The 16,530-nt window shown below is 46.0% G+C and overlaps 1 protein-coding gene across 1 annotated transcript in view; it reads left to right on the plus strand.

The window, feature by feature from the left end:
- The first annotated feature begins 11,272 nt into the window (after positions 1-11,272).
- LOC8035258 (sodium-dependent serotonin transporter) overlaps positions 11,273-16,530 on the plus strand; it is a 74,401-nt gene continuing 69,143 nt past the window's right edge. The window contains exon 1 of the mRNA XM_040219116.1: positions 11,273-11,529. Coding sequence (XP_040075050.1) covers positions 11,376-11,529 — 154 coding nt within the window. The 5' untranslated portion in view covers positions 11,273-11,375. The remainder of the gene's footprint in view (positions 11,530-16,530) is intronic.

Consider the following 16,530-nt stretch of genomic DNA (forward strand, 5'->3'; position numbering starts at 1 on the left):
AGTTGTTTCATTCCCACATTATTTTCCCATCGCATTTTACTTGTGCATTCACTAACATAGGTCCAGGGCACCACAGAAATCTTCTAGCAACTTTCCGGTTGTATCTGTGAATCCGTCAAACACTTCTAAGTGGGCATTCATGTCTCCTATAAGAATTATTTCCTGATAAAGGCCAATTTCTTTGATGGCCTTCGATATACATGTAAAGTGTTCAGTATTCTCCTCCCTTGAGTCATTTCCTGTTTTCAGGTAAGCAAACTCCAGTAGGGTGTTCATACCTGTTACTTTCCCTTTCAGCCATAAGTGTTCTCTGCAGCTTTCCTTTTCTTTTTCCCAGTCTAGTCTTTTAACTAACATGCCTAGACCTCCGCCTTTGCGTTCACCTGTCTCCGGTTACTTCCCATCCAAAAGTAGCCTGGTATGTACGGTGGTTCCTCCTCATCTCTAAGGCATTTCTGCTACCCCATACGCTGTGAAATTTTCAGCCTCTAATTGCTCACCAATCTCCTCCAACTTTATTCTGTTTCTACCTCCCTGCATGTTTATAAATCCTATATTGAACTGATTTTTTTTTTTTTTTTACTTTTACGGGGCTTTTTCCTGCTCTCCCTGCTGCTCTTGCTGTACTCGCACACGGGAGCTTCCCCCGACTCTGATATCGGTACATATGGTACTGGTACATCTACGCCGGTCTGTGGGTCCCCAAAAAAGCTGCAACATGCCGACTCAGCCTCTCTCCCACTCTCCTACCTGGGTATGGACTGTTGTGGATTCCACCCCGTGTAAGGGGGCAGCTGGGAGCCAGCCGCATAAACTTCCCAGTTTAGCTCTATTACGCCATACTCAAGCCGTCGGCTCATCCCCTTTAATCACCCGATTAGCCTCAATGATCCGCCTCTCGATGTCAAGAGACTGTCCCCGGACACGTAAACAAGTGCATATTTCCACATGCACCCTCTCACTGACCGCTCCTAGTTTACCCAGACCTGCCTCTATCTGTTTTCCCAGGTTCTGGCTCCTCCCGTTCAACACGTCGTTGAGTCCTGCGTGGATCAACACTAGGTTTCCCCCTCCATGTTGTCCCACCATACCTCCTCTGCTTTGGCAATGGCATCTACCATGTACTTTCCTGCTTATGGGCCTCTACTCGCACCCTCTATAGTCAGTTACAGGTTAAGAAGGTAGCGGCAAATGCCCCTCAAAGGGAATCAGATATCCCTCCGTTACCTCCGCATCCAATAGCGTCCCACCGTTTCCGTGACGTCGCGGCCAACGCGCGAGAAGGGTCTTGCCTTTCTGTACATATTTGCTTTATCTTTCGACTTTGACTTAGCATTGTGGAAGCCACGAGAGGGAGATTAGAGTTCTCCCCCACCGACGGAAACAAATACGACTTTCGGGGATTAGCTTCCCCCCCCGATGGATACAAAGGCTGCTTTCAGGGGCTCGGTTCCCTCTCCGATGAATACAAAGGTCGCTTTCTTAAAAAGTGGGATCGGAGACAAGTGGGAATCCATTGAAGCGGAACAAGGAGCGTTTCCAGTGAACTCTTCTTTCGACTGCGGAGAGATTTGAAACAGGCGCATCACACTTGTGGGAGGAGCTTCTCCTACCTTCTTGACTTGTAACCGACTATAGTCCTCTTTTACGTTGCCTAGCACTCCCTCAACGATCCTTGCCACGTTGGAGTCTCACACTACTAGGACTATCCTACCCGCCGACGGCTGCCCTCCCTCTCCTGGCACTACGCTGCTACCCCCTCCATTTACCACCGGTACCAGGTTAGGCTCTACCAATGCAGCTGTTTTTGGAAACCGCTTTCGTGGCCGCACTGCTCGCTCTGCGCTTTCTAGCCCCTTGCACCAATGGCACTGCCCTTGCTGTCGACTCCCTCTTCATTTCTTCCCACTGTGCTTGTACGACTACCCTCTCCTCGACCTCTACTCTAAGAACACCCTGCAATGTCCTTTCCCATTTTCTCTTCGTTGTTCTGTCCATTTTTTTTTATTCTTCCTCCGGCTCAGGATTACTATGAAAATCTTTTAGTCGCATCTTTGTGACTAATCCTTTTCTTTTCCGTCCTTCCATTTTCACCAGCAAAACCCAGGGCCCCGGCCAAATCCGCTACCTCTTCAGAAAGGGCAGGGCGAGGCCCCGTGTACTTCAAAACTAAGTGCTGTAATGTTTCGCTTTCATAATGGCAGGCTACACAAAATGTGTTTGTCTCCTGAAATTTAGGACTATACTTCCTCGTCCTGAAAACTCCCATTCTCGCCTCAGAGTAAAGGACTTCCAGCTGAATTGTCAGACACATTTTCCTTTCTTATGTCCTGTCTTTGTGACCTATACATTGTTAGAGCTAATTTTTCCTTCAATCCATCCCATATTTTCTTTTTTACCTCTTTCACTCCCTTTTTCACTGAAATAGTCTGCTCAGCGCCATCTCTAGTGTGTAGGAATTTAAATGTAAGCTTTCGGATTCGGTTTTTCATTTTGTGTTTAAACTTTTCATGCATAAATACTTCAATGCCTTCCGCGCCCACCGCGTATCATCCATTTCGGTCAACCTTTGTTCAAATTTCTGTGTCTGTGTCTTTCCTTCTGTCCGCTGTCTTGTTGCGCCTTTTAACCATTATGAATCATCAACTTGCCCAACACTCGACCCTCGTCTCAAAAGACGACCAGCCCATGTCCCCCAGTACTCCCTCGTTTGGTGTATTTCCATGTGCTCAAAGTGCCAATCTGCCTACGCTTCTTTGTCGAATCTCTAATGCTGATTGAAGCCCTAATCTCATGCATAGTACCCCATTTCCAAAAGACAGTCCTGGTAACATCATTCCTTTTCATATACCCCTGACCACTTCATATTCATTATATTTCCATAGTGCCTTGAGCTTCATGATAGATTAATTTCTTTTCCTTTTTCTAATTATATTCTCCTCATGATCCCCTAGAAATTTCCTTCCCTTAATTGAGCCAGACTCCCAGATATTTGTATTTTTTTACGTTGTCTATTACAATGTCTTATATTCTCAGGGGTTCCCTCTTTTCGTCGTTAAACACCATTACTCCATATTTGTCAGTACTAAAACTCCAAAGTATCCCCTTCCTCTCCACATATTGCAGCTAGTTCCTGTAATGTGTCCTGGTTACCTGCCATTAGTACATATGTCGTCCGCATACATCATCCTAGTTTTACCTGTACATTTCTCTCTCCTTCCATATAACTCACATCAAAACCTAAGTTGCTCTGCTCGAATTTCTTTTCCACTTCAGTGAGATACACCATAAAGAGCAGCCTTACCCGAGACCTCTATTTATTGCCGCGGGTTGTGTAGTTTCTGCTTCCCATGTCATAGCTACCTCATTGTCCGTGCAGGACTGCCGAAAAAACCCCTCCTTCAGCTGACCCAAGAGTTTTTCCTGGCTCACATTATCGTACTTTCCCTTGATGTCCAAATAAGCTAACCATAATGGAGTTTGGTTCTTCATTGCCATTTCTGTACATTGAGTGGTGATGAATAAGTTATCTTCCAGTCTTCTATCTCTTAAAAATACATTTTGAAGCTCACCCACTACTTGCATATTTTTTGTGTAAATAACCAATTTGAGTCTTCCTTGAAGAATCAGATTGGTTGCCAACGATTCGTCAGGTTTAGGAGTGTGCAAGTGGTGATTCAAAACGAATGTCTCTGTATCAGCTATAGTCTTAACGGTACCAAGGAAAGCCACATTATACCGGATTTTTTTAGTGTTGAAGCTAGGGATGACGCGGCGTTATTGAATTCGAAGCGACATTTGCACGCTCCTATAGTCAAGAGATCTAACCTGTTCGTACCCTGAAGAAGTTAAATTAGGTTGGTTTAAAGGGACTACGAAATGATTTTTTCAACTTCTTCCTCCTTAGCTTTAGTCCTCAACTCAAAAGCGAAATGAGACATCAGGTGGTTGTGAAAGTGCCTGAACACCCGATGTGATGACTCCAAGTTTCCACGGTGTTTTTAAGCACTCCATGGAATTTGTCATTCGCAATTGATGATAAGTGCCGTCACGGTCTCATTGGCCATGAACGCGAATCCAAATATTCGTCGACAGACTGATTGTTAACGAGCGCATACGTCTGAGTGACGTAGTTCTCGTTTCCAATGCGTGATGTGGGTTCGGCTGACGTTCTTCGGCACCGCGGATGCATCACAGTGAAAAGGCGGAGAACTTTCGAAGGAAAGAAGGTAAGAAATAGTCCGTCATATTTTCAAACTTTCGTACCGAAAAGCAGGGACTTGACTTTCCACCCTCTTTCTTTTGGCTCACTATACGATACACGATTGGTAAAATCCCCTTCTACAATCATTTATCCCAGCCAAAAATTTATTTCATGGTCCCTTTAAGTTAGCCAACATGTTGTAGTGACTTCTTCGGAGTAATGATACTTAAAAAAGCTGAGTCTCTCTGCGAAAAGACCATCTCAAAAATTCAAGACGTTTTTTTTTTTTTTTAATACAACGTAACCGCTATACGCTTGATGCACTGCGCTTAAAAACTTACAGTTCCAGACACTTGGTTAAAGACCCCTGATCAGCAGTTCTGTCAGTGCACGTGCCGTGCACCGACAAAACTGCACGGACACACCAGCCGTCATTTCCAAGCAGAGAATATAACTTTCCGCTGTCGATTCGTCCGTATAATAAGAGCAACGAGTTCTGTGACACGCATTAAACTGTGGGTCGCGCTTACGTTGTTTCGTTTGTGGTGAATATACGCTCACATCGTACAACGGACGTTTTAAAGCTCTCTCATCCGAGAACGTGCCCAGAATCACTGCAGTCGGCGTTAAAAATAATTTAAAAACGAAAAAAAAAGACGTTCGAAGAGAAGATAATGTTTGAGCCCACGAAAGAGTTGCGAAGAAAGGCTGGGAAAAAAGTGATAAGACAAAGGCAGCGCCAGACGAGCGTTCCCAGGGCGAGCAGGAATCTGGGTGTAATTGGCGCGCCCTCCCATCCCGCTTCGCGCACGGCCCAAACGAAACCAATCACGCGGCAGGCAACAGGTCCCTGCCCGCGCTGCCGAACGAACCTTCTTTTCGCTGGTTTTATATATATATATATATATTTTTTTTTTTTTTTCATCCCCGAAACCTGCTAACAACGTGCTCCGGCGAGCGAGCCCGTGTGCCGCCGTGCGCCCCGACGAACGCCGGCAACGACGGTTGGCCCGAGAGCGAGGAAACGAAAAGGAGACCTCGATACTCGATTCTGCCAGTTTCGACTTTTAAGCCGTACCGCAGGAACACGTACAGGTACGAACGGTCAACGTGCTGGTCATACATTAGGGAGTTTTAGTAGACCGTCCTTTCCCCTCCGCTAACCCTCCGCTACAAAAAAACCGCCACTGCGCCTGCGCGCCGATGGCCTTGGCTGTAGAGTTCCGGGTAGCGGAGGGACTGAGGGGGGGGGGGGGGGGGGGGGCGGTGAAACACGGTGTACTAAAACTCGTTATTACCTGCACAATGCGTAGCTTTAGTAATCTGTAGGAAATGCCAAGTAAAGAAAAGTTCGCCTTAAAACAAAGGGACGGCTAGAAAAAGGCTGACTGTTGCGGGACGGTTAGAACCTTTTATTTCAATTTGTCCTGGCTGTAGCCGGCACAAGCTAAAATCAAATATACGTCGGCTCGAAAGGTGGGAGGGGAGCGAGAAAACTCGAGCGCTGAGTTACTCTGTAGCTGAGTGTTGGCTGAGTAAGTCAAGTCTGTGAGTGCATGCAAGATGATGGTCGATGATTCGCCGAAGCGCAGCTAGAGGGACATGCAGATTTATTCGGTATTTATGAAGAGACGACGCAGACTGTAGACTACGTCACTGAACGTTAAAACATGACAACCTACCTAAATGGGCGAATTTGAGGGTTTCGTATTCGTGTGTACCCTTGTATTTGTATTCTTTATTTTACTCCGCAGTTAGAAGGCCGCAGGCCCATACCCGTGATTCCGCGATTAATTCGAACCTATCCACAATACTAACACCTTGTTTTGCAAAACAAATTTAGCCAAAAGTATATACTAACAACCAGCAACACAATTATCTCAGTTTTTTTTTCTTTTACAGCGAAGGTGTTATGCGCGAGGATAATATAATTGGGGCTGTTTGGATATTTATACAGCGTGCACAGTCGGTGACAGGTCAAGAACGAAGTGGAAGCTCCTACCACCTCTTTCCACTTTAGTAGAGCGAACGCTGGAAAGGAGGAGACCTCCTCTCCACCGTTCGCTTCGCTGAAGTGGAAAGGACTGGGAGGAGACTCCACTTCGTTCTTGACCTGTCACCGGCTATAGTTCGTCAGCCATTTCAAAGTTGCGACATGTCTCTCAGCTGTAGATAAGCAGTTTAGCCAGTGCCGTACAACCGCTAGCCTGGGGTCTTTAACGTGCACCACGCAGTAGTGATACACGCCGGTACGATGCTCATCCAGATCGAAACGGGCAGGGGTGGTGATTGAACCCAGGATCCCTGGGTTCTGCAGCGCGAGTATGCGCTAGGATCTGGGAAAAAATGCGTCCGCGGATATTGACGGAAAACTTCCCATTAGTCGTGTAGCAAGCTGGAATAAATAAAAATAAAGAGGGGGCAACCAGCGTGAGTCAGCCTTCCTTGGCATTATTAGATAGTGAGGTCCTGATACCTTATTATCATCTCTAGGCATCTTCTTCGAGGTCGTCCTACAAGTCGTCCTTCAGGTTGTCCTCTAGGTCGTCCTAGAAGTTGTTCTTGAGGTCGTCCTTGACGTCATCCTCTAGGTCGTCCTAGACGTAAACATAACAGCTTCGCTGGTCCTCCATCTTCGCGTAAAGTGAAAGCTAGGGCTCTACATTTTTTTTTCTTTTGCGCGTCTTATTTTTTCAGGAGTTACCCTTGACTGTATATACCCACCGGCGCATGCTTCTGAGGTCAAAAGCCGTGCCGACGGTAGCGAAACGAAGTATACGCGAATGCTTCGCTCATGAAACGGGTTCCTTTGCACATGCGCGCTACCCGCCGCTTCGGTGGGAAAATACGCTTGTTTATAAACAATACGAAGCATTTGTGGCCAAGTGTAGAAGTGCCCCACAGCTTGGATCCCTTGGTGCGATTACAAGATCCAGTGACTTTAGTTAGGTGAGGTAGCTCGCGCTGCAGAACCTATAGGGATCCCCGCTCGTATCCATTTGGAAAAGCAGCGTGCGGTCGCGTAATTACTACTGCTTGGTGAACGCTCAATAGCCCAGATTTAGCAGTCACACTACTCTGGCTAAATGCCTCATCTGCAGCGTAGACCAGATACTTCATCTGGTCTACGCTGTTTTTCTCATCTACAGCGTAGATTAATGCGAACGCCAGACACACCACGCTACTGAACTTCTGTCGCCTGCGTCGCTGCCCGCCGTATACCCTGGCAAGTTTCTTGGCCTTATTTTTTACAGAAAGAGAACTACGCTTTGTAATTTTACAAGAAAAAACCGATCTGTGAATTACACCCTTGACAAAAAGTTTAGATTACTACGTGCAGGCGTCGATTTTTACGGTCCATTTTAGATCGGGCCTGGCGACTTGGACCACCCCGTACATCAACCACATACATGACGCAAGCACTTTTTAAATCGGCACAAATCTGTATTGAAAATGTTTATATCAGATGAGTCTAGAAGGTTTAAACAGTTTTCAATGCGACCCGATGGTGACATAAAGTTTATGGGGTCAACGTGGAACGTGCGATGATTTCGAACATTTCTTCCAGGTATATGATAGTGCACAGATGAGACTAATGAGCTGATGTCGAAGTAACAGTGAATACATTTAAACAAAAATACGAGGTCGCTCAAACACCGTCTTGTTGCCAGTTCAGATATCTGTAATGGTTTCAGTACTTCTAAGTATACGTATGAGTCATGTGAAGGTCTAAAATTATAAATCCTAGCAAACCTTATCTGTATACGTTCTAGTTTTTTTGTTTTTTTTTTAAGCAGTCATACTAAGACTGTTCCAGCTGACCGAACAAAAATCATGTTTTGGAAGAACTATGCTCCGGTAAAGCACAAATAAAAGACATACACTCGAAAAACTTCGTTAAATCGCGAGATTACACCGAGAAGTCTAAAACAAGAGCTCACAACGTGCGACACATGCAAGTTGAAAATAAGTTTGGAGTCAAGAAAAACTCCAAGGTCTTTTACACACAGTACACGGTTAATGGCCGCTCTTTCTAAGCGGTACACAAGAGAAGTAGGAGTAATCTTGCGCGTAAAAGATATAACATTTCTTTTATCAAAGTTGAGTGTTAGACCATTGTCTAAACACCATAGCGTTAATATCTTCTTGAAGTAGAATAGTCACTTAATGTCAATGTGTTTTTGTAAATTTTGAGATCGCCTACAAACTACATGAGACGGGAATACTGAACGACGCCTTGGATGTCCTCGACGATTACATAAAGAAGAAGAGGGGAGCCCCGGGGTACCCCAGATAGTACAGAAAAGAAGCGCGACTTTGCATGAGCATAGCTGCCATTATTCGCTCTTCCAGAAAGATAACTGTCGAACCAAGAACAATAATCATCACTGAGACCATACACAGAAAGTGTATGTAAGAATAGCTTATGATTCACATGGTCGGATGCCTTACTAAAGTTAAAGCAAACAGCGTCAGTTTGTCCTCGAGAAAATCAGTGGGTGCAACATCTTTTAAGAAACACACACGATTCGTCTCAACAGAACGACCATGCACTCATGAAACCGTGTTGCGTATCACGCGCGTAAAATAATGTGTCAAGTCCTTATGAATTATCGTTTGGAACACCTTCGAAAAGAACAACGATCTATAGTTCTGAACATTTGTTGTGCTACCAAATTCGAAAAGTGAAATTACAAAGCCGTTTCTCCAGGCAAGCGGGAAAACTGATTACTCAGTGACAAATTAAATATGTGTTGAAGTACCGGAGCTAGAATGTCGACGCACTTTTTAACAATAAAGTTTGCTATGCCATCAAGGCCGCACGGCTTTTTAGATGGGAGCTGACGAATTGCCCCTACAACGTCGTCAAGACTGAAAAGAGGAGGTAGAACGTGGTATTGAACCGCATGTGAGACATCTGAGCTATCAACAGTGGCCAATGAGTAGGTAGAAGACAAAAAAATCAGCAAAGTGACTGCACACAGTTTTAGGGTCGGGGGCATATTTTCCATCTATCTTCAGTGACGTCAATACCTGCCTATTGGACATGCGCTTTTTAACTAAACGCCAAAAATCCCGTGGACGCGTAGAAACGTTGTCTTCAACGTGGCTTCGATAAGATCATTTCGCAACACCTGTGCAAGAAGCAGACGAACTTACGCTCCGCATCGAAAAATGTCTGCACCGTTCTCAAAGCGCGAACCTTTAAATCTAGTTATCGCAACAGGTATGGCTCCAAATGAGCGATATAGCAATTCAATGCTAAAGATACTCCTGGAAAATGAACTAATTTGCGAAGAAGCAGATAACAAAAAAGTTTGTTCGCTCTAAGAAATCTGGTGCGTCTACCTTACCGCAAAGCAATTGGAAGAACAAATTGCTGCAATCTACGTGGGACGCTCAACGAATGACGGGGCTGATAGCATGTTTAAACCCCCCCCCCCCCCCTTTCCCTAAAAAAAAAAAAAAAGAAAGAAAAAGATAAGGGTTTATGGTATTCAGCACAGTGCAACGTCACGCACATGTAATGCCACAGCGCAAACAGTTTTTTTATTTTTAAACATATTATGAGCCACGTTATTGTCCAGCTCTCCCCGTAGATTGCAGCGATTGGCTCTCCCTAATACATTGCGGGAAAGACAGAACACCGGTTTTCTAGAGAATCTCCAGGTGGCGATGGTTTGCAACGTGTAGCCCAATTGTTGCTTTCGTTTGTCCCCCCCCCCCCCCCCAAAAAAAAAAAAAAAGAAAAAAGAAAGAAACATTTTCATGAATTCCCGCCCCCCGCCCCCTTTTTTTTCTTCTTCTGTTAGCATTCGACCCTCTGGGGGTCAGCTATCCGATCCAGATACTGAAATCAGTTTGAGAACGCATTTTTAAGTCTTGGTTGGAATTTGTATCTCACGCTCCCCCTCCTACGTTGGTTGCTAACGGAAGCTGAAAGTATGAAGGAATGAATGCATGCATGCATGCATGAATGAAAATAAAAACGTAAGCAGACACGGTCCCGTCGGCGAACTTGGAACGTTTGGTGAGCCCGCGTGCGCATTTCCTGTACTTCTTGAGAACTGCGTGGGACGGTTTTGGGTTTCGTAACGAGTTCTGCAAGCGCAGTAACGCAAGACCGCCGCCGCCGTCTGCACGGTGATAAACAGTTCGTTAGCACACTTAGCCCTCGGGGCTCGCTATCAGGCGGCCGGGAGACCGCCAAGACTGCGCTGCGAAACAGACGAGAATTAAGTGGCACTTGTCCACATTCGCTGGAAAGACAACGCGCGTCGGGGTGCCTTGCGGAATCCGCCGACGAACCCAACCGGACGCCTCGTTCGCCTTTCCTCCGAGCCGCCGACGCCACGGGAACTTGAGCTAATGAGAATTTGGACACACCTTCAGGTTTTTCTCCACGATTTACTCGCGAGGCAACTGACTGATTTTCGCTCGATCTGTCCAGCTAGCGGATGAACAGTATCGAGAGTTCTGTTGGTCGTTTAGCACCTTAAGGCATTCGTTCGTTCATTCATTCATTGCCTCGTGAAGATGAAATTTATAACGATGATTATGGGTGCCCTCCAGCTCTCTTAACGGAGCCAGAAAGGTACGTACTCCTTTTGCCAGTGCGACTGCATGGTCATTGGAGCGCAGTATATATACCAATCGCACCTTCGAATGGGTCCAAGTGAAAGCCTCCTGGAGCATTTGGGAGCCTGCAGTCCCGTCGGCGCGGCTAGTCCAAACCGAGGAGCCCACGTGGCTGCAGGCTCCCGCCCGCAGTTCCTCGTCCGGGACGTCCGACAGGTGTGCGCTCGGGGCGCAAACACGCGCCCCGCGGACCCCGCCAACGCTGCACCCGGGCGCTGGGCAGAGAAGGGCGGCGAGGAGGAACCCCGGCCCCACGTGACGCGGCCGGTGCCTCCCCGCGGGGCCCGCCCCCGACGTCCCGGCGGGGCGCACCCGGGGCGCCCCGCAGATCCCGCGCAAGTCCCCCGGCCCCATGGATCTCGGAGGAGACAGGCGACCCTCGGAAGCCCGTGGCAGCAGTCCGCCGGCGGCGATGGCTAGTCCCGGCGATCCCCCTTCGGACCCCGGCCCGGTGTCCGGACCCGTGGCTGCCGTGCCACCCCTGGTGGTGTCGTCGTCGTCCGGAGGCGCGCCCGTGGCCTCGGTGGCACCCATGGTGCCCGCGGTGCCCAGCGTCGTCCCGCTGACGGATGACGGACGCGAGAAGTGGGACAAGAAGATCGAGTTCCTGCTGGCCGTCATCGGGTTCGCAGTGGACCTGGGCAACGTCTGGAGATTCCCGTACATCTGCTACCGGAACGGAGGCGGTACGCTAGCACGTTCCTCACCTTCTTTTCTTCCCTGTCTCTGAGCGTCAGTGTTGCGCCTCCCAGACTCTAGCAAGTTCCTGAGTCACTGACGGAAAAGCAGAGCGTGGTGATTCCCTAGCATCTCATTATCGCCCCACAGCCAATGAGATTGCGGCATTAGCTGATGCGACCGCCTTAGAACCGATCAGGAAGCAAGAAGCTTGGGCACTATAAGCCACACCCTCTGTTTCTTGAGCTGCCATAGACCATAGACGTCTGCCCGAATGATTTAGCCACCTCCACAAATATAGTGAGCGTATCACTTAGAGGGGACCGGTGGCGATAAGTCTTTCAGCAACGGCACACGAAAGCCACCGGAGACTCTGCGAACCCAGACACGTGGAAACAGGAACTATAGTTTACTCTGCAACTTGTCTGTAACTTTGTGAAAGCAAGTGGACCTCTGCGTTTCTAAGCTCTAGAAAGTTCGGTCATTTTACTCTCTTCACTCGTTAACATGACTGGTACCACGACCTGAGTTGTAAATACCGCACTGGTCAGAGCAGTTGCGATCTTGAATCCATGGCCTCTTTCTGTTTACGAAAATGGCGTTTCTGGCTGAACGAAATACAAATACTGCCCTGAGCTAGATCAAATCATTTCAATTCATATTCCAATTAAATTTCATTTGTTTTTCTTTATACAAGAGAGGGAAGAGGGTAAAAAAGCGGTACAAGAACTGCTTGACAGAGTTCCCTCCTCTCCCTACAGCAACAGCAGCAGTGCACTTTACTCACACGAAGGGGAAAAAAAAACACAAATAAACACGGGAAACAACAAAAAATAAAAATTAACAAAAATAACAAAAAAAAGTTTTGTGTACACAGTAAAACAATGGCTATAAATAGCTCGAGGAGACGAGCAACGAGCGTATATTTCTGCGAGAAACACTTTCATTGTCCATTCCTATTTCCTAGTGACAAAATTAAACTTCGTACTTTGGGGAGCTGATGCTTAATCATCTGACTTCTATACCGTAGTTCGTCCTGGTGGGGGGGACTGTCCAGGTACAAGCATGGCGTGTGGAATACAAAGGGCGTTTTAAGTGAAAATAAGGAAGAGTGATGAAATTACTTTTCAGATTAGCACTCCAAACAGTTTTGTATGATAGGCAAAGTTTCTAACCATAAGAAAATTGTTATTGGAACTATACCTAATTTTTCGAATATTGGTACCGTGTGGCTGTCATGCTTTGCATTGTCCAAAGTGCGAACTAATTTTTTCTGCAGTACATGGTGAATATTTGTAAGAGTAGTATTTTCCCAGACAAAAAAAAAAAAAAAAAGAGTAATTAAAACAAGCGTAGAATAAAGAGTTATACAGAAGTCGTAAAATAGAGGGAGGTAATGCTTTTCTTTTTGTTTTTCTTATATATTGCTCTTACTACCTTTGAGAGTGTTTTAGAAATTCGAACCTAATCGTCCCATTGCATGTATTCAATAAATATTACGTCAAGTGTAACTAAACAGCTATCGTTGCCCTTTCTTAGTCAGTTGAATTGATATAAGAAAAATAGGTTGTTAATTTTGGAAAACTGGTTAGGATCGATATTGACTGATGAGCTCCTGGCGAAAGAGATGGGATATTCTAAACAACGAGAATAGAAAGTAATATCGCCTTAAATAGGCCAAACAGTCTCAGTTAAAAAAAAAAAAAAAAAGAAACGAAGGCGTTGGTCTGTTTGTTTGCCACCGAGACCACATGCCTCTTGAAATGCTTATGTCCGTTCTTATTTGTTCCCCTTGCCCAAGGAAGAGCAATGATCGGTGTTTTCGCTCGCATCGTGGTACAATATGCACTATGGGACTTCTGAAAGTTCAGGGGGAAGAATTTGCACGAACGTGAGCATGTTGCTTCTCTGTCAGACTTAGAAATTTCTTATTTGTTTAGCTTTATGACCAAACAAATCACGAAGGCATAGTGGAATCTGTCAGAAAAAAGAAAGTTTAAAAAAGGAACTTTCTAGAAACGTCAGAGTAGCAGCTGATATTTCGCTATGGAACTTCGGCTCTTAGAGGTCTGGCAGTGCACATTTCATCTAGATCAGGGGTCTCAAACATGTGGCCTGCGGGACGCATGAGGCCCGCGACTCGCTGGAACGAGGCCCACAGACATCCCGCAGCTGCGAGCCCTCTTCACATGTCCAAGTGCCGCAAATGATTTGTACCATAGAAGGCTAAGGTTCATTCTTTCATTTCCTCTAAGTGTTGTTTAGCTTTCAGTTTTCTTTCCACCTTTTTCTCATTTTAGTCACCTGTGCGACAATCCCACTACTAGGCCACAAGCGCGGGCTTCTTGCTCAGGGACACACCTCGTATGCATAAGCTTTTACGTTGCAGGACTAACTGTCAAAGCCCATGACCTTGAGCTTCTCACCTTCATTGGTGCATGTCGTAAGTTAAAATGATAAATAGGCGGCCAGAAAATAACACTCAAATGCGAGATTTAATTCTTATAATGAAATCAAAATTGCCAGAATAGCAAAAAACAATCGCGTAGAGAGTGTTTTTATTCAATAATGTTGAGCTATAATAATTTCCGGGTGAGTCAAATGACAGGGCAACGACGGTATGTCCTCTTGTTCAATTGAAAAATGTCAGCATGTTCTCAGAGTGGCGCCATTTTATTTTTTCTTGCCCCATCGGGTATTTCTCCAAAGTAGTAACATAAACTATTTAAAGCTGAAGATGACACTGGCGAAACGGCGAGTTTACAAGCAGCATAGAGTGCGAAGTCGATATTTTAGCACTTCTGGTAGACAAAACTGCTGCGCAACGTGGACCTCCAAAGCTATTTTTCTTTCCCCTAAAATACCCCCTCCCCCTAGTCAAAAATGGTTTTCATGTCACTGATGCCTTCACTCATGCGTGGGATTCAAACCGTGACGACCTATCAGCTTGATAGGTCGTCACGACCTATCAAGCTGATAGGTCGTGACGGAGACCCGGTGTTTTCAGGACGAAAACACCGGGTCTCCGCTGTGAGCTCCGGGAGCGTGTAGTCCGTTCGATCTATAATCGGTGGCAGGCGTCCCCAACTTTCTTGGACATGAGTTCTCCTCGGCACATGCACGAAAATGAGGATTTCGACTCGGCAACGACAAACATCGCAAAGTTTCCCGGTAATATTCAGATGACAGCCACAAAAATTCAAGAAGCAGTGATAAAACGTTTGGATTCGTATAGCTTTTATTCCACAGCTACATAGTTTTTTGTTTGCATTGAAATTTATGGGGTACATTCACAAAATTGTCAATTTATGCCTTTCTTAACAAAACAGCGTAATGTTCCCGAGGACTGTAACAGCTTGGGTAATGTGGGCATCTTAGAGCAAATCAATTCCAAAATAACTAACGCCCTGGATTCAGTTCAAAGTCGCTCTGCTCGTTTTATTCTTAATAACTTTCATCGCACCGCAAGCGTGACCTCCATGAAAACTAACCTATCGTTGCCTAACCTGAATTTATGTCGCAAAATAGCTCGCTTGTGTCTCTTTTATAAGATATACCATACTAACTCGTTACTTCACAACCGACTGCTGAATCATCCGTCTCATATTTTGTCACGCATTGACATATGTATAAAGTAGACATTCTAAAATGTAACACTGACGCACTCCGCCCATGACAAAATGCTGCATGAGGGAAAGGGGGAAGAAGGAGGTCCCAGGAACATTATAACGCCACGCAAAGCAGACAACAAGAGTGACATGGCAGCTAAACGATAAAGAAAGATAAAAATACGCGCCGAGATCGCGAATCATTCACACTTGTAGTAATCCTACCTTCTAGTGAAAATAAATAAACAAGTGTTTCTCGCTTTTTATGAAACGACAAAACTTTAGTTTTATTAGAATTAAATAATAAAAAGAAATCTCCGCACACCAATTTAGTATAGTCGACACATCTGTGTTGTCAGGGCCTCAGGAACTCAGGACTCAACCAGCGTCCGTTGAGAATCAGCCATTTAATCATCTGTCTCCAGCGTCCCTCCCTTTTCTGCATCGTCGTCTTTTCCGGCTCACGCCTCGCGATGACTATAGCTCCTAGCACATCTCCTCCTTTTAGTTAAGGGCTAAAGCGTACTATGGGTTTGACTACTCGGCCACTTCGGGTCACAGCGTGATCGGAATGTGCGGTCCCATAGGTCGGCTCTAGTGTTCTTTCTGCAATCCTATCTTGCGGTGGAAGGTCAGGTGATTTGGGCACTGTCGGAATCGGGACGAGATGAAATCGGTTCCGACTGAGATTCCCATCCTGTGTGTTGACGGAGTACGACCTTGGAGTGGTTCACCGACGACTGCACTATTCCAGTTTCGCGTCGATCAATTATCCACACTCTATCCCCAGGCATCAAAGGTTGAAGCCGGCGGGCACCGTGTCGTCGGTCATAATTACGCTTCTGATTCATGATCCTACGTTCTTCCCAAAGATTGAGGGCTTCTTTATCTACCTGACTTGACTGAAGAAGGGAGTCAGCCGTTGGTAGAGAAGTACGCAATCTCCTTCCCATCAACAACTCTGCTGGGCTGTAGCCGTTACCCAACGGTGTCGAGCGGTAGGTTTGTAACGCGACGTAGCTGTCCCCAGTTTTCTTCAAACTACGTTTGATAATGCCAACGGCAACTTCCACGAAGCCATTACTTTGGGGGTAACGTAGACTGGATGTTCTGTGTTCAAAACCCCAACTTTCGGCGAACTTCTGGAACTCCGACCCTTGTATTTTTCGGAATTGTGGTCCGTTATCACTAAAGACTACTTCAGGTGTTCCATGTCTTGCAAAAAAAGACTTCAAGTGAGTTATTATTGTAGTCGCCGTCAGACTGTTGAGAAGTGCAATCTCTGGAAACCTTGAAAAGTAGTCGGTGACAAGGAGGTAGTCTTTTCCTTCCATGTAAAACAGGTCCATTGCGACTTTTTACCATGGTCGATTTGGAAACTTTGATGGAAGCAGTGGTTTC

Source organism: Ixodes scapularis, unplaced genomic scaffold, assembly GCF_016920785.2.
Source record: "Ixodes scapularis isolate PalLabHiFi unplaced genomic scaffold, ASM1692078v2 PGA_scaffold1__304_contigs__length_218370807, whole genome shotgun sequence".
Taxonomy (NCBI): Eukaryota; Metazoa; Arthropoda; class Arachnida; order Ixodida; family Ixodidae; genus Ixodes; species Ixodes scapularis.